At 42.6% G+C, this 22,072-nt stretch overlaps 1 protein-coding gene across 3 annotated transcripts; it reads right to left on the reverse strand.

Moving 5' to 3' along the window:
* Positions 1–521: 521 nt before the first annotated feature.
* Positions 522–8,851, reverse strand: LOC106749790 (probable phosphorylase b kinase regulatory subunit alpha). Of its 3 annotated transcripts, none has more exons than XM_014629634.1 (14): positions 8,369–8,851; positions 7,703–8,148; positions 7,301–7,616; positions 6,987–7,200; positions 6,774–6,883; positions 6,444–6,591; positions 4,429–4,607; positions 3,996–4,149; positions 3,238–3,461; positions 2,299–2,854; positions 1,944–1,996; positions 1,463–1,621; positions 1,111–1,368; positions 522–965 (listed from the first exon to the last, which is right to left on the reverse strand). In XM_014629634.1, the coding sequence occupies exons 1-14, from the start codon at positions 8,849–8,851 to the stop codon at positions 738–740; spliced, it is 3,528 nt and encodes a 1,175-aa protein (XP_014485120.1). In that variant the 3' UTR covers positions 522–737. The 3 variants fall into 3 exon arrangements, with proteins under 3 accessions (XP_014485120.1, XP_014485111.1, XP_014485101.1); XM_014629625.1 differs by having other exon boundaries at positions 3,238–3,530; XM_014629615.1 differs by having other exon boundaries at positions 3,238–3,533.
* Between the last annotated feature and the right edge of the window lie 13,221 nt (positions 8,852–22,072).

The following is a 22,072-nucleotide window of genomic DNA, read 5'->3' on the forward strand; positions in this document are numbered from 1 at the left end:
TAATAAAAAGAACAAATTAAATCTATACGGTTTCTTCCACCAAGATAATGCCCGACCTCACATTTCTTTTATTACTCGTCGAAAATTATTGGAACTGGCTGGAACGTTCTGCCTCATCCATCGTATTCTTCACACCTTGCGCTATCAGATCATTATTTATTCCATTCCTTGCAGAATTACTTTCATGAAAAAAATTCAACAATCTGGAAGTCTAAAATCTATCTAAAGCAGTTTTTCGCCGAGAAATATGGAAAGTTCTTCGAGAACGGAATAATGAAGCTGCTTGAAAGATGGAAGAAAGTAATCGAACAAAACAATCAAATACATTGATAAAGTTTTGAGTTTGCACACACATCTTTAAATTTCCTTTAAAAAACAAAAAGATTTTTTAGTCAACTCAATATCTCTAATACATTTCTTAAAACTACCACTCCTTGCCGTCTCTTATATCCTTATTTTTAATCCATAAAAATAAAATTTGATAACGGAACGTTGATATGCCTCAACATCACAATTCTATGTTTATAATTTACAATTGGAATTTATTCGATTTATCCTTCTCAATTGGAATTCAAGTGTTTGGTTGCGAAATCACAAGATTATTTCACACCGAAGAACCGAGATTTCGCAACGCAAACGTAACAAATTTCATCGCTACATATAATGTACATTACTATAACGCCCAAATCTTTATGTCCTAACTATAACTGCGAGAAAATCGTTCGTCGCAAAAATTACTACGATATGGAGCACTCCAAGTCGGCATCCTTTGGCAGACAGGGCAGCATCGAGGCAACGGCCCTCGTAATGTACGTCATCGTTCCGTAACTACCGCTGGGCGCGCTATCATAAAAGTGTTGGCAAACGTACGCCGCTCCGCCGCACAATAGCGTTCCCATCGCTGTCGTTTCGCGTTGTTCTTTTGGTTTCGCGCAACACAACGTCGCGTCACCGTCGACGATCATCTGTAATTCCGTAATTACCACGTTTAGGAGTCTACAAAAGAAACGGTTCACCCCGTGTCTTTCTAACACAACACAATCCTGACTTTGAAGGACTATCACACACGGAGAACACAATGGTTCGACGTGATATAATAATATCGCGTACCTGATCCTCCAAGAAAATGGCATTCGCCTTATGCACTAAATGTTCCACTGCAATCAGACCGCCTAAAGACGCCACGATGTTGTGTTCGGTGACCAACGTTAACACCATCAGCGCTTCGACAACGAGCTGACGATACTCCGGCTGCGGTATAGTATTCAGAACTGTTTCGACGGCTAACGCGAATTTCAGCTCACCCGACGTCATTTCCTGCGTGAGATTCTGAGGCAACACCCTTCCCTCGATCGCCAAACCTTGACACTATTGGAAATAGTGGCATTTCTTTTTTTTGTAAAGTTACGTATTGTAATTAGAGCATCGTATCTTGTATTATGAAACAAATAAATGATTTTACCCTTTCGAGTACTTGCCACACACGCGGGTAGAAATCTCTCGGTACTCTGTTCAACGCGCCGTCCAGTCGTCGTCTTCGCAACCACTGGCCTTGCCGATCGGCTTCCGCTTCGGCACCGTCGGTCTGATCGGCGCTCAAGAAGCCGCCGATCTGAGATTTCTATGTTAAGGGAGAAAAACTTTATCTCTCCCTGCACCTTCACGTGACTCGTGAACAAGATCGTGAGAGTTTCATGATGAAACGGTAACGTTTATCGAATGCAAACCCGAATTGTAAAAAAATCACAATTCTATAATACATCTTACAAGTAAAATCAAGTCCTACGTTAAATAAATAGAAGAGGGTTAAAACATACTTCGATATTTCCCATACGGTATCTGGGCTGTACGTCCGTAAATCGATACATAAAAATTAAAAGAACCATCGTGGCTCAAATGGAAGGTTACTTTGTGCATGATACTATTAATAGTAACATCATTACCTTGCTGAGTTTGCTCGATTTGCAGCTGATGACAGAGAAGTTACCACGACCAACTGCAATACAACGAGACGCCATTGTTACGTTCGAACACGAACTATTCGAATCTCAAGCGATTAAGGATGACTTTCATCAAATTCTCGATCAATCGACTAAACTAATCGATGAATGATCAAAATTACCAGCATCAATTTCCAGTTCTGTAACTTGTCGTTCAACAATAAACAAAAACTCACTAACTTCTATCTGTGTCAGCAAGATAGAGCAGGTGGCACTTGACTGACAGCAATTTGAAATCGTCGATCAGCTTAATCGGACTTTGGCGAGTTACCTTAAATAATAAAATAGAAAACAGTACCACTGCTGATGGCGAATTCCTTTCCGCTCATGATGTGATGCAGCAAATTCTTCATTTCGAACGGAGACAGATTCAATAGGTGTTCGGAGGCCTCCTCGCCGGTGCAGATCAACGTGCGCGACAATTCCGTCGCCATGACTTGGATGATCAGGCCGACTCGCAGCCTCAGCATCTCGTGAAATAGTTGCGGCTCCGTTCTGATGAACATCGCCAGGTAGACAAGCAACTCCTGCGTCAACATAGCAGTCGATTCGTCGTCGCCATAAGCCTGATGGATCAGAGCTCGCAGCTCATTCTCCGGCAAAGGCGCGACTATCGTGTGCTCGTTGGTCGGCGGCATGCCGACGGTCACCTGCTTCTGGCGCACCAGCAGATCGGTAACGGCCTTCGCCAGGTCCTCCACCCGTTTACCCAACATACCGGCGCTGTGTCGCACGATACCCCACATTTTCTGCTGGCAGGCCTTCTCGTAGAGACTCTTCAGCAAGTCCTTCACCAGAACGGGATGTCCTTCCTCGAGTACACCGGTGTTGAAGTACAACCCTTTCGAATCCACCTATACGAACGTCAAATAACACTACGTTCAGCGGAAAAAGTAGCTCGGTGAGAGAGCTTAATGATTATTGCTCCTGATTGGTACACTCTCTTGCATCTATCAAGAATCTAAACGAATACTCCGGTCACAAGCAATATTTACTAAGGGCTCACTGAGCTTCTTTCCATGCTGAATACAGCTGTCTACTATTCTTGTTAGTTTCATCCCGGATTGTTGTTCCACGTATACGTACGTGCACTCGTATGTGCACACATACGCAGATAAATCTAGATTTTAACCTAGATTTTACGCATACAAGACCTTGAGAGAATTGTAATGATGTATGAAATGCACAAGTTAATACATAAGCTGGTCCTATAAATCAAAATAGGGAGACGACTAACGAGATACTGCAGAATATCTCCTTGTTCCTCGAGGCTTTCCGTTTCACGCAGCATGGACAGCAATTCTTCCACCTCTGTCTCGGCGTACTGAGTTTCAGACACTGTTCTATGTCTATTGTGCACTTTGGGGGAGTTTTTCCACGGCAGCATCTCCTCTGTCGGCGATGGTGTGCGGTCTATCATCACCGGCTGGGTAGCGCTGGGAGACAACGTGGTGTCCGTCACTTCAATAAACGGATTTGCGATTAAAGCGAATGATGCCCTACGGTCTTCCCCTGCCATTCCAAGAATCTCTGCTACAATGGGGCAGAAAGATCAATTAATTCTATGTGTGTGTGTGTGTGTGTGTGTGTGTGTGTGTGTTCAATAATACTGCTGATAAAACATTATTTACCGTACAAATTAATTCTTATACAAGCATGAGAGAGCAAAGCATAAAATGCGATTATTCGTTAGAAATGCCAAAATAATCCATCAGTGAATAAGTCATAGACAATAAATAAATAAACAAAATCAACGGTCGAGAGTGGAGCGCAACACTCTTACAGACATTTGTCATCGATTTCTATTAAATGAAAAGACGGAAATACATTAATCAGTATAGTATTTAATTAGTGCACTTACGTTCTTGGAAAGTGGTAGCGACAAGAAGACATTGCGTTTAAGGGTCCTCTTTAAAAAAATACACAGTCAACACACAGTTAGAAAATGCAAACCATTCCATTTTCGAGTTCGCCGTCGGGACGAACGTTACTTACGCTCGACAGCTATAGATCGAGTTTTCTTTATCGCGCCTTTCACAGACATCCTACGCCGCACGTTCTTTCCCGTACGGGTAGGTCCTTGCTTGTTGAGAAGTCCTGTACGATGAGGGAACGCACGCATCAGATGCTCCTCCAAGTATTGATGAACCTTTCAAATGTGAACGAACACACTAACAGATCTGCATCTACTTGGATTAGTCTCACATCAAATAATTCACATGCCGTATAATAAGAATATTTAAGGTAACTTTCGCCAAAGAGTCAGATTAAGTTAAGAGGTTAATCGGATTTAAAATTGTCAGAAGTGATTAACTTTTCGATTATCGTTGAACGACAAGTTACAGAACTGGGAGTTGACGCTAGCAATTTTTATTACTATTCACCGACTAGCTTAATAGGTAGTGTTTGCCATTTAAACGTCATGTACCTGAGGATTTAGCTTGTCAGGACGACCGTCTTCGGAACTTCCCAGGAAGCTGAGATTCGTGATACACGAAGTATTCAAGAAATCGTTCAAATTTCCCAATGACACTCTGGTGCCATTAATATAGCCGCTCTTGAGCTTCTTCATGGTGGTTATCATAGCTAACGGTATCTTACCTTGATCTGAAAAGGAATTTAAGATTAGTTTTGACTAGATATCAAATAAGAGAAAGAGAGAGAAAGAAAGAGAGAGCGAGAGGTAATGATATAGTTGCGTTCGTTACATGCTGAAGACAACAATATATTATCTTAGTTTCTCTATGCGACTTCCGACAATTAATTTCATGCTACGAAATTGTAATATACGATCATCATCATCATCATCATCATATGTACTATCTGTGTCAAGCTTTTCGTGGTAAGATGATTTAAAGCTTGCAACGAGAGCGTACCTAGATGATTATGAGTAGCGACAAGTGTTATGGTTGGCCTGCCGAGCATTTGCTTCCAGTTGATTGTAAGGAAGGCCAAGTTGGTTGTGAAAGTGTCGACAAGCAGGGCGGCGTCATTTGTCGTGTAGTATTCCTCCGTGTCAAAGTTCTAACACATGCAACACACGCGTGTACCAACAAACACATAGTAAGCTGCATAATCTCCGTATGGTGGTGGTTATATCGTCGGTGGTTATATCTTATCGTTTCTCTCAAAGATGAAATGATCACCCCTCGTTATCTCCGTTCAAACGTCTCTTCGAAGTCAACACAACTCACAAATCCGCTTTTGAGAGGTCCAAGTGAACCTCAAGTCAAGTGTTAGTAACGAACAGCGCCACGAAAGGCATTAAGAAATATAATATAGATCGTTATTTATAAAAAGTTATGCCTAACGTTTTATTATGATGTTGACATACATGTATTATAAAGCCTGGAATTCCAAGTCACGCATACATTTGAAACCACGTTGGGGTCGCATCTGGTTCCTGAGATATAGCATTTTATTTTTATTAGCAGTCTTAGTCCGGATCTACATTAGGTGTAGCGAGCCTTTAGCCTTTTGCTCTAAACAACAAAATGTAACGTAATTTTTGGCAAAAGGCGTTTTTGCCGTAATAAGTCGCAATAACGCTTAAATCTCGGGAGTTGCGACATCTACTAACGATGGAAACGCTGCTTTTTGTTAGAAATTACGTTACAACTTGACGCTTGGAGTAAAATAATGGAGGATTATTATATAGTTGTGTTCTAGATACAGCCTTACATTTGATTATTCTCAGAGAGTTGCTTCCCAACTACAACTTAAAACATCACAAACAAGGCAAGCAAAGGATAACAGCACAAATGATACGTTTGGAGCGACAGAAACCAGCTGAGAATATAATCAAGTATAAGACTGTAATACTAAAGTAACATATCTCACAAATCAGATGCCAATCTCACGTAGTTTGAAGCATAGCAGGTGACTTGAGACTTTATCTCCTACAATATATGTCAAAATGTCCAAGAATGATTCGTGAAGTGAATTTTTTGTAAACAATTGTCGTAGACTATATTGAACCTTGACGGTTCTAATTCATTTTCTCTATGCTATATCCCAGCTATAACCGGGCTGTCCATCGCAACAGATTGAAACTCCCCTCATCTACCTTAACCCTCCATGGGTAATATTATATTTTCGTTGAGGAACTATCTGATTTCTCAAAATCAAACTGTCGAAATGTAAATTGAGAAAAATCATGTTCCACGCAGTGCGTTTTTGATATATCACTAGGCCATAGAGAGTTAACTAGATGCTGAATGAAAAACCCTGACAAGAACAAGTGCATGCAGGCAAACATGTTAGTCGTTCAGAATGGACAATTATAGCTGTCGAGACAAACGAGGATCTCACACGGTAAATTCTGCATTTGGTAAAGCCACTGAGGCCGGTCCGCCTGGCCGTGGTGGCTCGAATGAATTCCAGAGACTAAACTATGCACAACTATGAGAGAAAAGCCGTGGATTCTTCAAATCTTGGAATTACCTAGGTGAATGTTCTTCACGGGCATGACCACGAGAGGCCGGCCCAACATGTTCTGCCAACTAGACTTCAAGAAATTAATTTCGCCTTTGAATATATCAATCATGAGCTCATAGTCCGATGCGATGTAGAAGCGGGTCATGTCTGTCAACTGGTGTTCGATGTAAGAACAAGAGGAAATGTAAGAAAAGAAATACAAATGTGAAAGAAAGAGAGAGAAATAGATAGAGAGAAAGAAGAGGAGGGGGAAGAAAGAGAAAGAGAAAGAGAATGGGGAGAGAAGGAAAAAAAGAGAGAGAGAAAATGTAGGTAGGCTGAAGTGCTGTTGCTTACCTGCGGCGTAAACGCAAATATCTTGTCATGTAAAGAATACAATTTACTAGTGCTGAGAATGCCCACGTCTCTCGACTTACGACCGGACAAGCCCAGTTTCTTATTGCGCCCTGAAAGCGAAAGATTGCGAAATGTTGGCCAGAGATTATCGTAATTCAACGGGACGATAATTTCAACTTTTGCCAAATCGAGACAATTTTGTTCGAGTCTTACCCAAGTACGTATAGAGATTACTGAGAACTTTCGCGGGCTGCACTTCTATCGGCGCGACCTCCGCGATCGTTTGCACGTGTATATCGTGCTGCGCCATTTTCTCCCTGATTTCGGTATCTTCCGCTAAAATGACCACCTGCACCACCACGTCCGGCTTTTTCTCGCTGCACAATCGCCTGTTCAACGGGTCTAACTCACCGGCAGCCAGGAATCCCTACGAACACGATAAAATATTCGTCGTCGATGTAACAGTTGATGCGGCGCCGCGTTGATTGCACGAAATTAATATCGAGATTTAATTCCGCCCGCTTCACCTCCTGTAACAATTTCCCGAGAATGTAGAGAGACTGCGCCCACATAAACGGACACCTGCCCAAGGCTATTCGGTTTTGGCTGCCGGGCTCGGCGTACTCCGCCGACACGTCCTCGGAAGCGACGGAATACAACTCGGGCACCAATTTCATACCGTCCTCGGTTTTGATCATCACCTCTTCCAGTTGCTTCGTATATACCGCGGCTGCTTCCTTGTTACCTTGGAAACAGTAGTCCAATATTAAGTAACAGAAGAATAACGGCCATTCGCACTCGATGTTCTCGAACATACGGAGTTCCCAGGGCTCGTAGTAGAGTCTATTTATCAAAATAAGAATCCATCATCATCCGAGTCGTGAAATTTCCAAGGAAGCAGAGAACGACTGCGAATATAAATCTCTTGCCTGTTCAAGTCTTCCTTGGGCGTTCTGTACCCGTCCCTCAAGAACCTCTTACAACCATATCGACCTTGTAATTTCCTGATAATAGCATCCCTAGTCAAATGGATGAAATTAGGCTCGTCCACTGCGAATGCGGGGAAACTGATGATCGACAACAAGCCGCTGTCCAACTCCTTAGAATTCGATTCCCTAGGCAGCATGGATTGCAGCACTGCTTGACACTTCTGCGCCTCGTCGCCCAGAACATGAATGACCGACGTAGGCCCGCCCCTAGCACCGAACAGATCCAATTCGTTCATTGCTTCCATCGCGGCCTTGGCCATTCCGATACTGCTAGCGTTTAACTCCGGCAAGCCGTGATTAGTCTTATCCCCCCGTTCCCAAATCCCATAGTCTGGAGTACAGTAAGCAGACTCGATGTAAAATACCAAATTCTGAATGAAGGCCACCTGAAACATTAAAACAATACATATATACATATATCTCTTGGCAGACCCTTGATTAATAATTCACTTTAATTAATTCCACAAAATAATTCAGAAATTATCTTATTGTGTGAGCATCACAGGAAAGCTCAGGTCACAATAAACGATAAAGTTTATATATCTGATTGGAAAGATTATAGTTTCTATTACAAAAATGCAAGCTTCATGAGAGTTATATTATTACCTCATCTAAATTGAAAATGATTTGCAAACCAGAAGCTGTCATCTGAGCCAGAATTAGAAGGTACAGGGAAATTGCATCAATTTGAAGATGTCCCCATTCGGTATCCCCAACTACAGTTTGGCAATTGACAGAACTGTACTTTGCGTGCAAGGCATCGTGTGGATTTTGAGTAGACTTGAACTTTTCTACTTTATCCTTCTGCTGCATCATCGCCATCAGCAGACCTCTCATCAGCTTGACGCAGCTCTGTTCAAGTTCGTAAGTCTTGGCTCTGTCCTCGTCGGCATCGGCTATCTTTTTGTATGCCATCGACAGGCCCCACACGGCGAGAATACAATAAATATTGTCACGTATCCAAGCATGGTCATTGTTGGGACTGGCAGGAAAGAGTCCTGTCACCGGATTCTGGTGATTCATGATTATTTTATGGACAATTCGTTGGTAATAGTCCAAACGAACTCCTGAGTTGCTTCTGCTACGCATCTTGTGCTGCAAAAGATCATAATTGACTTTGCAACTTGACATCGCATGCTTAGATTCACAGATATATAAGATTCCAATGTTATGTCTGTTTTTTAAATATATAAAATATATTTTATTTAGATTGTAGCTATTCTTTATGAACTGAGAATTATTTGACTTTCAAAAATCTAAAGTTAACAAACTTGCTCTCTCCACTTTGCATTAATAAGTAAAATACATGCAGGAATACAATTTATCACACAACAGGTATAATAATTTCGTACGTAATATGTTAGTACAAATAAATGTAGAACATTAAAAATGACAAATTAATTACAAACACAAACAGTTATTTCCAAAGCAAGGTACAAAAGGGGGAGAGGGTCCAAATTTATACACAGGAACGTTTAATTACAAATTAAGGTTAAGACTGCTGTGACTATAAATTAAACCGTACTTCGTTGACAAATGGCAATTGTTGATCTTTGGCACTAATAACGACGAATCTGAGATCCCTTCAAACTACACTTCGAACTACGAGAGTAGGATCACGTGGAAGAAACCGAGGAAGCACATTTTTCTTACGCATTAAGAAAGAGGTGACTATATACACGGGAATTTAAATTACAATGTGAAACGAATGTCAGGCACATTCCATTTATATCACTAGCTAGAGGGATAAATCGTGAAGCAACGAATATAAAGGTCCACTTATGCAGGCTATAAACCATTAACTTACGCCGAAAACATGAAAAATTGACCAATCACAGTCGAGTTATAGAAGGATGAACGATTGTGATTCGTTAATTTCTTACGGATCCATCATAACGGTTTATGACCTTAACATATCTGGCAGACTCTGGAGCGTAAATGGGATTGTTTCGAGTGCAAGTGTAGAAGAGCCCGCCATCTCTGGACTCTCGGCGCATCTATCTCCAGAAACCAACCAAGAGGTACAAAAAGTAAGGCAGTTACTCATTTTTGTGTGAATGCAGCAGACCAAACCGACTTGACCGACAGGGCTGCAAAGTGATGGTAGCTGAAGTAACTTGCATCTTCTCGTTTAGAGGACGCGTCAGAAAAAAGTTGCAACTCCGCTGTCACCCAGTGGCGCAGACTCGTGTACCTAATCCGTTCCACTAGCGCTACCTACATCTAGTAACATATAATAAGTAAGTTGTCGGCACTGGACCGACCGAGAGAAAAAGTAGCTAACGTTTCGGAAGACACGCATAGTATGTACGTTAACAAAAAGTAATATATTTGTTATATGTCGTTCGCATATCTTAAAGTACTCAATCTAAACCTATCGCACCTGTCCCTCTCTCCGGTAAATCACCGTCTACCATAACGTCTCGAGAAACCCGGGGAGTACTTCTTCTCTCTGGGTTTCTCTCGTTACTGTCATTCCAAAGCGCAGTTTCAAAGTCGAACAGGCGCCTCGCTCCAGCCGCGTTGCAATAAGCGAGGCGCCTGTTTGCAGAACGATTCCCTAATCGCCGTCCACCAAATAAAAAAAGTTCAGAGAACGGTTTCAAACGAACAGTTGAGAACGTTGGGAGGTACAAGATTTGTTTGAAAAACGGGTTTCAGATGGTCTCCAATTGGCCACGTTGAAATACACCGACAGCGTATTGAACGTAAAACGTCTCTCGAACGTTTTTGTGCTGTCCGGGCCATTGTCAAACTTTGAGCACGGTCCACGTGACACTTTCGAATGCTCTCGGAGAGACGCTTTTGTTCCCCGCGCTTACAGAGAGAGCGGTCTATTATTATTACCGGGTATACGATAAAAAAGACTCGGTTCTTGCGATTGAACAAGGGCCAGATGAAGATGCTCGGTGACGGAAGAAATGATAAATCTCTGTTATCGTGACAGAGAATATTCGAACATTCAGCTGCATCGAAACTCTCGGTTGAGACAACTGAAAGCAATTGACGGGGCAGAAATCTCCTGCAGGAGTCTTCTGTTCCTACAACCGAATTTTCGACAACGGAAAATTCAATAACATCAACGGAATTGTTTTCTTTCGTGTAGAGAAAACTTTTAAAAGGCGTCTTTTAGGTGTCGTCAAAACATCGTTTAGAAGTTTCTACTATCTGAGTCAACGTCGTCAGCGTCACATGAATGGACTGATGTAAACCATTGCACGGCTTCCCATATTCACGGAAAAAATGAGTCCGTTAGTGCAACTGAATTTTCCGTTACCTAAAAATCAGACGGAGTCTGATTTAGTTATAGAAACAGGAATATTCCTGATCCAGTTATAGAAACAGGAAGTTTCCACTCTCAGTCAATCGCTCTCAGTTGAGATTCTTGACCGAATTTTAACGCAACTGAAAATGTTCACATGAATGTTCTCAAACGCGGTCACAGAGATATTATTTCCTATTTTCACACAATTTTCATTTCTCTGAGTCACTGAGTTTTCATCTAACAGAGAAAGAGATTTCTTTGAATTAAATCAAGCTTCTTTAATTGAAACGAATTTGTTTATCGAAATGAAGCAAACAAACGAATGTTTGGTTGAACAAACAGGTTTGTTTGATTCCTCAAACGATAAATATTTTTACGTCAAACAACATAATTCTCTTGTACCTCATTCGAACATTACAATAAATTATCTGAAAGAAGTAACATTATGTTAGAAAAATATTAGGGATCTTCTTTGTTTCAATGGAACGATATTTAATATAGTATAACGAAATAAACTTTTCTCTTATTGAAAACCAAATATTAGATATTTCCCCCAAGTTTTTCCTAACAATCTGGCTTACTCTAGCGAGACACTTTAATTCAAACAAAATAACATCTAATATTAAATTATGTTGTTAAACAAACCCAAGTCAAAGAAACACGCATATCGGGTCCAAAGAAACCTTTTTTCCACGTACTTATTTAGTTTTTTTTAACAAGAACCGAGTTCTCCCACGTTGTGTTCTCGTGCGTCGATAACGAGCGCACATCGCAATACTAGAATTCACAGCGCAAAGAAAGAGAATTTCAAGTCGTCTTCGAGACAAGTTCGCTGTCCGTCGCGTATTGCCGTGTCGTCGCCGTGGCGCCATACTTGGCGGCAAACAATGGCGCGAATTTTTCGTAACACACGCAGGTGAAAAAAAGGAAAAGTTTATAATGCCCGCGAAGAATTTCTATAGCGGTTGTGCGGCGTGGGCGCCGACACCTCGTTCGACTGACACGAGGTGCGGGGCGAGGGGCGAGATCGGATGAGAGCACGGGTGAGGTAAGATGAGCGCGGGCGAGGGACGACGAAGAGGAGACGGGGGAGAGAAGGGGGAGCGCTTCGCGCTTTATTACTCCAGATTGGACATAGCAGCAGATCTTCGCGCTAGCGCCGCAAACTTCTCCTGCGCTACATCATCGCCGCAGAGACCGACGCCGGAGAGAAGCTATACGCGGCCGTACGCATCTCCGCGCGGAGTCATACGACGGCGCCAACATTCCCATCATTTAACGACCTGCACACGCCACTTATTCTCTGCGTGCGTGCGCGCGCATACACGCATACGCGCACCGTACACCAGCCGCCATATACGCCTTGACATTATAACCGGGGGATCTTCAACCTTGCTCACGTGTAACGCGTGAAGTCCAGAAATCGCGGGGGAATCTTCAGCGAACACAAATGCTAAAGTACCGCGAGGTGTTCGCTAAACCTTCAATGAGGCAATGAATGTTTGCAAAGTCGGAACTTTCTAGTCATTCGACGAAGCGGCAGGACCAGTTCTGTGAGTACGCGAGTATCGAGAAAGATGTTCTGGATCTGCGTGCGAATGAACACTTCAGGATCTAGAAATTTCGTAAGTTTTAAGCCTCCTGCCGTCAAGCCTGGGTAAACGTCGATCCACTTTTCTTCGAGGTATGGATCTCACTTTTCTTCCAAAGGGGAGGGAGAAAGAGACAGCCCGAGTCGAAATTTTAGCCCCAGTTTTAAGTCTAATTTAGTTCTACGTTAAGTATTCAAAAGTCTTCTATTCTGCTCCTTTGATGCTACAAATGACGAAGTTATTTCTCCACTTTCGTTTTCTCCACTTGAAGACTTAATATGAAACTAAAATTTAGGCTCTGGAGAACTAAATTGTCGGTGAATTTAAAATTTCGACTCGGGAGAGAGAGAAAGATACTATTTGTCGCTTATTTAAATTAAACATATATATTACAGACGCGTGCAATTATAAATGCATTCAAGAATTCCGCGCATAATCAGGCGTTAATTCACGCCGGGATAGCTGTTAATGTGAATACGATAAGTCCGACCACGCGATACGAGGCCGACGGCACCGTAAGGAAAAGCAGCACCTTTCCCTGTCTCTCAGCGCAGACACTTGTCGTGAATATTTAAATTTTATAGTATTTTCCGTCTGGTTTATGATAATCGTTTGCATGATAATCGCGTGGCGCCGCCGATTAATTCCACTCGCGATACGTCGCAATATCTACGCTCGCGCGACGCCAGGCCGAGCGAAGCTTCGTCGGATGACGGATCCGTCTATGTCTCGTGAAACGACAGCAAAATATTTATATTGATGAGTGGAAAATTATATATAATATTGATATAATATTTGTTGGTGTTTACTGGATATAGGCCAGTAAAAGCCTACTTTGGCGATACCAACGCTTCTTAATTTCCCTCTTGAATGTTTAATTCTACAAATTTCATTTTAATGCTACCTTGAAAAATCGATTTTAACACTGAAGAACTTTGTGTCACATAATATTTGATATAAATTTTTCCCTCGAAAAGCAAATATTATTCCCTCTAAATAATATTGTTCCTTCTATCAACATAGTTTAACTAGTGAAATAACAATATTTTCACTTGATCAAAACGATACCTGATATTAAATTACGTTGTTTACATTAAACAAACCCAAGTCAAATAAACACGTATACCAGATCCGGAGGAACCTTTCTCGGTGTGACTATATGTGGAATTAACATAGGAGCCAAAATCTTACCCGAATGCAAAATGAAAAAGTGACTTTTTCTATCGAATGTTCGCAATGCGAACATTCGGGAGAGGAAAGCACGTTGGCGCATCGTTTCGTCGTATTCCCGAGCGTTACACTTCCTCGTGCCCAACTACGTAATTTACATACACGCCCAAGAGACATACCCGACATACTCGACCTCAGAGAGGTCATTGAAGCAGCGGTAACGACCGAACGTGTGGGACGAATAATACCTCCTTGTGCGTACCTACATAATAATCTACACGCGACGCATAAATCCCTAATAAATAAGCACGTACGCACGTTCGAAGGCAGCGAACGAATTCTCGCGCCCGTGAGCGAAGCGCGAGATACGGCATTTCGAGCGAGTCGAGGATGGCTCGACAGTTTACGCTTCTCTTTCTCTCTCGGCCCTGCGGTTAATTTTCTCCCGATTTCTATCACACGAAAACGATGATTTCGCAGTAGCATCTCCATCGCGCAGTACCATCGATACATCGCACGCGGCTGTTTCCCCTTCTCTGAGCGCGCGGCACGTGCGTTATGGCACGTTGACGCCTGAAGCTTTGTTTTTCAGCCATATTTCATCTCACTGGAATCGATCAGTTTCAAGTCGGTACGACCACAGATACCCACGCACATTAAGCGGAAAAAAGTTTGAACACTCCTTCCTTCTGAATGATGAATTTCAAAACGCAACCGATATCCAATAGAACATTTGTGAAATTTCCGTGACAAATCGGACGAATAAATAACAGTAAGAACGATAGGCTACTATTGAAATTTTAGTCCTACATTAAGTCCAGTTTAGTTCTATTAAGTCTTCAAAGGTCTTCATCGTACCCTTTCCGATACTATAAATTGGAGCTCATTTCCGTTTTATCTACTTAAAGACTTAAGGTAGAATTAAAAATTAAAATTTTCATTTTTCTCGCACAAATAAAGATATCTTCAGATAAAGATAAATCCAGATAAATTTAGAAAATATTGTTATCTCGGAGAAACTTTCCCATCGGACGCGTTTCGAAACGCAACGAAAGGGGACGCGTGATCCGTGTCATCTTTCCGCTTCCAAACGCCGACTAAAACTGCGCGCGACAGTCGCGTCGCCTGTTTACCGGCTACTTCGATTTGCGTCACGAATGTCAGCGCGTTAGAGAGCACATCGTGCGATAGAAAATCAAGCGCTCGCGCTTGAAAGAAGGAAAAAAAGAAAACGAAAGAACGTCGTATTTTCTCAAGCCGCCACCTCGCGCGGACCGCGCCTCCGACCGCGAACGTCTCCAAGGCGAGCCGAAGAGGGAGGGAGAGAGAGAGGACCGAGAAAGATGAGGAATCGAGCTGGTGGATCGTTCGAGCGAACGACCGAAGGCGTTCGCACAGAGCTCGATGTCGCGATCCGGTCAGTTTAGTGAGAGAGTGCGTGAACGAAAGAGGTCGTCGCGCACAGCGCAGCGAAAGAAGCGAGACGGATAGAGAGGATAGAAAGGAGGGTGGGGGNCGGCGCCGGTGCCTGCATATGGTCTCGCCGGCGATGTATTTATAGTAATATTATTATAGTCTGTTTACGCGACATGACACATATTCCTCAACGATGCCCGCCGCGAAATCTATGCGGCTGTGAAGCGGCCCGTTGAAAAGATTATGGCCAAAATATTGAGACCGCGCGTGCGAAATCGCGCCTCGCGAAAAAGGCGCTCGGCTTCACCTCGGCGAATTTTCGATCGATTATTGCTACGGATCAGCGCGCAACAAAGGCCGCTGCGAACGCAAGTCCGGATTCACAATAAGTGTCGACGAGCTTCTTTTAGTCTTTTACTCTGAGCGATGAAAATGTAACGTAATTTCTGACACAAGATACTTCCCGTGCTGCCAAAAGTCGCAGTAACGCTGAAATCTGTAGGGATTACGACGTCTGGTAGTGCTGGGAAACGCTTTTTGCTAGAAATTGAGTCGCAATTTAGCGCTTGAAATAAAAGGCTTAGTGTACTTGTTGTAGATCCGGACTAAAGTGTCTAAATACATGACATGGCGTAGACACTCTGATAATGAAACTATTAATACATATTACGTCGGATAACTTAACGATATCATCGCCCCGAGTTGAAATTTGACTCTATGTTATGAATCTTGAATTCTACAGTAGGAGTTAAAATAGCACACAAAATATATATAAGTTCAATTCTAATAATAGTATAATTTACTCCTACCTTTGACTTTAATGATGTCTCGAATTTGCATTTGCAAATTTCCATTTTCGCTCTTTTTAGCGTCAAATAAATCGCTCTGAATATTCGTATAAATATAACAATCGAAATATCAAGAACATTTATAGCTTCAAGGTAACATTAAAATTAAATCTGTAGAATTAAAAATTCAAGAGAAAGAAAGAGAGAGAGAGAGAGAGAGAGAAAGAAGTTGACAAGCGCATCGTCGAAGGTTAAAAAAATCTTAGTTCGTATAACTAAATAAATATCAGACTAAAATTCGTTGAAGAGGAAATGATATCTCTGTTGCTGTCAAAACGACGATGACGATGACAATCACGTGTTAAAATAAGCAAGGACTATACACAATATAAAGTCTTACGTTAAAAACGGCTCACTGAAATTTTTGTGTTACTTTAACATGAGAAATATGTTAAAAAATATACAAATATGTGTTATTATATTCACCTTGTTAACATATTTTTTAACATATTCGCCTTGTTAAAGTAACACAAAAATTTTAGTAGACCATTCCTAACACCAAATTTTTTACTATATATCGAGAACGAAATTTCAAAACAACCAATCAGCATCGGGAAAACATAGCAACAGTTAGACCTCTTACACGTCTTTTTTTAGGATGGAATTACTTCTTCATCTATAGCAACCATCAACATGCACCGATGTAGCGCGGGTGATCGAGTTCGCAGTCAGCTTCGTTTAAAAAAGGCTTGCATCGCGTTCGAACAAGAGTTTCCGCTCGATCAGCCGGTCGCAGAATATCAAACTTGACGCCAGGTTATCTTTCCTTTTCCGGTTCCAGACAATATTTTGGCGAAAGTCAGGTATAATTCGTCTCGCTCAGTTTCACGTTACCAGCAGGTATCCGGCAGGTTGTCTTTCGTTCGGGTGTTTGGTTCGGACATTATGTCTGTTTATCTGAAAAGGTTATAAGCTACCAGACGTCACATCCCGACTGAGGGATGACCTTTCATTTACTGGTCGCGACAAGACCGTCACTGTCGGTCCTCGGGTCGAGACTATTTAAATCGTCCGGAAAGCCTCAATGGCAAACGCGCCTTTTCGCCAGGCGCCAGGATTATGGACGGTCCACTCGGGTGAATGCGGTACAATAATTTCGCTCGGGAGAAGCAAGTGCGCCGGACTCTCCTACTGTTCTGCGCAGTTAGAAAACATTGTCCCGGAGATTAATGGCAGCTCGCGGCGCGGAAACTGCTCGTTCGCTCGTTCGCTCCGTAGGAATACGACGCCTAGCTGTGCTTTCGAAATACCGAGTATTCTCGTCGACGGTGCACCGTCCGCGTCGAGTACGAACGGGTAGTGCGATGGAGGATATTTACGTCACTTGTCTAGTTAAAATCATAATCAAAATCGTAATCAGAATCGTATCGCTCGCGAGTTCGCGCAGGAGCACCTAATTTAACAGCGAAAATCTTTCGAGAGAGAGAGAGAGAGAGAAAGATGAAGTCTCGTGGGACGAACGTCAGACGATTTTCAACACATTACTGTGTTATTGATTGCCTTTTCTCAGCCGTTTTTTCTCCATCCGCGATAAGCCGCTGAGGTTGACGCGCGAGGAGAGCGCCTCGTGCCGCCGATCCACATGCCGCAACATTGGGCGTCTCTCCCAATGGATTTCAAAAAAGTGAAATAAGGAAGGGTAATAAAAAAGAAAGTTATAAAGATAAAAATGTATCTTTCGGAAAAGGTGAAAGGAGGTCGCGTATATACACAGTAAAGAATATTTTGTACTTGTGTTAAAATCGGTCCTTATTAAAATTTTCGTGTTAAATTTCCTACATACCGTATATTAATTTAACATATGTTTATATTATCTCAACATTTTGCGTCGATATTCAACAGGTGTTAAAATAACACACACGTTGAATATCGACGCGACACAAAACATTGAGATAACTTAAACACAATATGTTTTTAACACACGAGTATGTTAAAAATTTCATACGTATCGATCAACGTATTGATCAACATAACAAATATTGTGTTACTTTTCAACATATTCGCCTTGTGTTAAATTAACACAAAAATGTGAGCGGACCGTATGGGGCACGTGTTAAATATTTTTAATTTAACACGAAACTTTTTACCGTGTACGCTCTTTCTCCCGAGAAATACTATTACTTTCGAGCGGTATTGAAAATTCAATTATTTTTGCGCTTAATGTTCTTTTCAACATTTAGTTTTCGAGAAGTCTGGAGGATCCGTGGATTTTATTTACACCCTATGTATGCGCTGAATAAGGCGGGGAGATCCATGTTGCTCGCTCACTCGCTCGCTCCGTCTCACTGCCGCTTGCGTTGCACTTGGCGCGAGACACCGCCGTGTCTTTTGATACGTGCTCGATATTTCGTTGCACGAAGTCGAGGTGATATTAGGTTTAATTTAACGCGGCAATACGATGCACGTATCCTGCTCGCCTGTCTACCCGCCCTGTCCAGCCTGGCGTACACCGTTCAAAAACCACGCGCTTTAGTATAGCGTCATATTATCTCGTCGGCCGATCATTTACGGCACTATCTATTACCCCATTAATCTTCGAACGTAAACGGCCGATCGTCGACGTTTAAGTAAACGAAGTAAGCGCGAACGCGAGAGGACGAAGGCGGCGAGGAGCAGAGAGAGACTCCACAGTCGCGCTTTCACTTTCGTCATAATTAATAACAGATATCGCTATCGCCCGCTTGTTCGTCACACAACGAAGTGCGAGTATTTCGTCGTGGCGAGATATATAATAAATATGCTTATCCGCGTTAATTTAGATTTCACGAAATCAGTATACAGCTCTCGCGCGTGCGAAACGAGAATCGGCCATTCGGCTTGTCGCTTCGGGCGTTTCTCCTTTTGGCAAAATCGCCATCGGGTCGCACTGTTTCGCGACTACGATTTTTCTCACGTTTCGTCCCGATGAGAGCTGCGATAAAAGGAGGAAAACAGAAATATTAACTCTGCCGTTAGAACGGGAGACACGCACAGAGGAAGTGTATCGCCGCAACGCAACGTGCGTTTTAATTTTTCTTTTAAATACACTCGCGACGTATCTCCTTATCTCCTCTGTCCCCGTGTATAAACTCGCGCTGATCGCGAGATGTTTAAAGTCGACTCTCAAGCAAACTCGACGCCAGCCTGACGTTATGCTTATACGCGCTCGTGTCGCGTCACATAGACGTATTCTTCGCGATTTTTTTCCCTTTTTTTCATCGCAAATCTAACTCTAATGTTTTTCTCTCCGCTCGATACACGCGAGTCACAACTGGTTCAACGGTCAAGGCGTTAATACATGCGCACACACGTACACACACATATGTACATACATATATTATATATATATATATAATATATATATATATGCGTATATTACAGGTGTTCCTCCGTTTTCGGCCGTCTTTGCCGAAAGTTGTCTGGTTTCTCGCGTTAGAATGTATCCGAAGAGACTAAATACGTCGTCGAAAATACTATCTCCAAATTCCAGCAGCGTAACGACAACAGCATTATGCACGAGCATGTTTGTTCGTGAACGAATTTTATTTGTCGGGGTTCCTCCTTCGCAGCGAGGGTTCGGGGAATATTATTGTTAAACGCGACTGAAAAGGACTAGACGGCGCCCGCGACGTAAAGGACTGTTCGTCCTGCAACATCCCGTTCCTTGTGCTTTGAATGAAGCCACTTGTTCTTTTTCCTCGTTTCCTCTCTTTAGATCGCCTCCCCCTCCCTCCCTCTCTCTCTTTCTTCCTCTCCCCTCACGCCGTTTTCGCAATTCACGCCGTGGACAACCATATCGCCGGGAATCTATTAGATTTGTCATATTTGATTATGAATAGTCGGCGACCAGACTATTCTTTAGAATCGCTCTTAATCCCTTTGCTTCTTTTCTGCCGTCTGCGCTCCGTCTTTCTCTCTCTCTCTCTCTCCTTATCCCGTACATTCGATTAACTATGCGCGTTTCGCTCGTAACTGTATCTTCTTCTACCCCAGGCCGTGTGAGCGCGCGATATATATACATATATATATATATATATATATATACACATATACATATACCATATATATACGTATATACCTGTGCCATGAAAATGCAAGACGCACCGTCAGGATTCCATCGTAAAATCCTACAATGGAGACTAATGATTTTGCGAGGCGCGATCGCGCGATTTCTTCTTATTTCGTCCCAAACTCCGTACAATAAAGCCTTAAATCGTCGGCGAAATTGGGAGTTCTCTCTACTCCTTGCCCCTAACTCTCTCTCTCTCTCTCTCTCTCTGGAAGATCAAAGTCGTACGTGTGCGTTTCGTTTTATTTTGCGATCGAAGATATCAAACGAAGGCAAAGGGTGGAGAGTTTTGTACGTCGAGCGGGATAAATGGACGGCCTAACCGGCGTGGGAGTGCTAACATCTCGGTCCTCGTCAGATGCGCACCGCTGATAAAAGCGGCGCCGCATCACGCTACACCGGCGGCGTGGCGGGAGGGTGATTCCTTTATCACGGGAGAAATTGTCATTGGGCGTACGTGGGCTCGGATGTGGAAACTTGAATGACCACCGCCCTTTCGTTAGCTTTCCTTTCCGAAACGGACGTGCGCGCGCGAATAAGATAAGCTTATTAGTTAAGGAAAATAATAATAACTCCGTCTCTCCGAGCAATAAAATGAAAACGGAGAAAGGGAGAGCCATCCATAAAGAGGGCCCGTCGTCTCTCGGAGGGATCGAGCGGACTCTCTTGTGATCGCGGACAAGATCTGCCGTAAAATTCATTTCCAGGCGGAAGATATTTTTCTTGGAAACGAATACAGCGAACGTCGTCCGCGACGAATGTACATCCGGCTTAATTCCCCTGTTGCGGGACGAAGAATGCCGCAGGTATCTCATGCGGAATCTGCGAAGTTCTCTCTCTCTCTCTCGTCTTCAAACGCGACGACGTTGCCGTCTTGTCATTTTTCTTCCCTCTTTTTCCCTCTCTCTTTCTCTCTCTCTCTCTCTCTCTCTCTCTGCCTCTTTCTTTCCTTCTCTTTATCATTTTTCTTTTCTCGCCTTGAGGCTACGCATATACACATGTACGATCGTGTATGTGTGTGTGAGTGTGTACATGTGGGTGCGTTTTTATCCCTCTTTCGCAGCTAATTTACGTATTTTATAAATCGAGCTAATAAAATGCACAATACCATCAGAGGATCGTAGTGTGAAGTATTGAGTTAATTGCTACAATTAAACACTACCGTTCATCGCTAAACGCGTTTGTATTGACGCATCGCGAAATGAATATATGCACAATGCGTGCTTTTGTTACGTCAACGTTCAATATAACCGCAAACTTTAGGTATGCGATTGACGCAAACCGAGCTTCAATAAAGTCTCAGCATCTACCAGGCCGGAATATTCTAGTGGTTTCCAATCGTTCGCATCCTGTCCGCATGTGATATCACGCTACATGATGTCAGATTGTCAAAATATCAGATTAGCAAGAATAATCGACTGTCACAATGCGGAGGCGTGTATTCAGTTCGCGACGCGAACGATTAGAAATCTCCGGCATGGTTCGGCCCGGCAAAATGTTGAGGTGTCGTCGAAACTAGGCGGTGATTACACGCCGTGAATCAACGAATTCGATGGAAACTGATGCATATGCAACGTGCATTTTCATTCATAGCGCGCTAACTATTGATTCGTCGTTATCGATATTTATCGCTACGTTCAAACGTTGCGTTGAGAGAATAATGATCGACAACTTCGGGAATACCGGCTGCATCGAGAAACGTTTCAGAGTCGCTTAATTTCTCACACCTCTTCGGCGGAATTGCGACTCGGACACCGTTGTACGAATTTTCCGGCGGAACAAAAATCTGCCCGTAATTGTTTCGGAAGAAACTTGCCAGTAAACACCAACCAATAGTAACGTTACAACAATTGTTGTATGTTGTAATTGTTGTGATTTCTCACTTAATAATATAAACTGGTATATATGACGCATATTATATTACACTTATGTTACAACATTGAAATTACAACATTGATGTAATGTTATTGT

The sequence above is a fragment of the Dinoponera quadriceps genome, unplaced genomic scaffold (genome assembly GCF_001313825.1).
Source record: "Dinoponera quadriceps isolate SergipeBrazil2010 unplaced genomic scaffold, ASM131382v1 scaffold37, whole genome shotgun sequence".
NCBI lineage: Eukaryota > Metazoa > Arthropoda > Insecta > Hymenoptera > Formicidae > Dinoponera > Dinoponera quadriceps.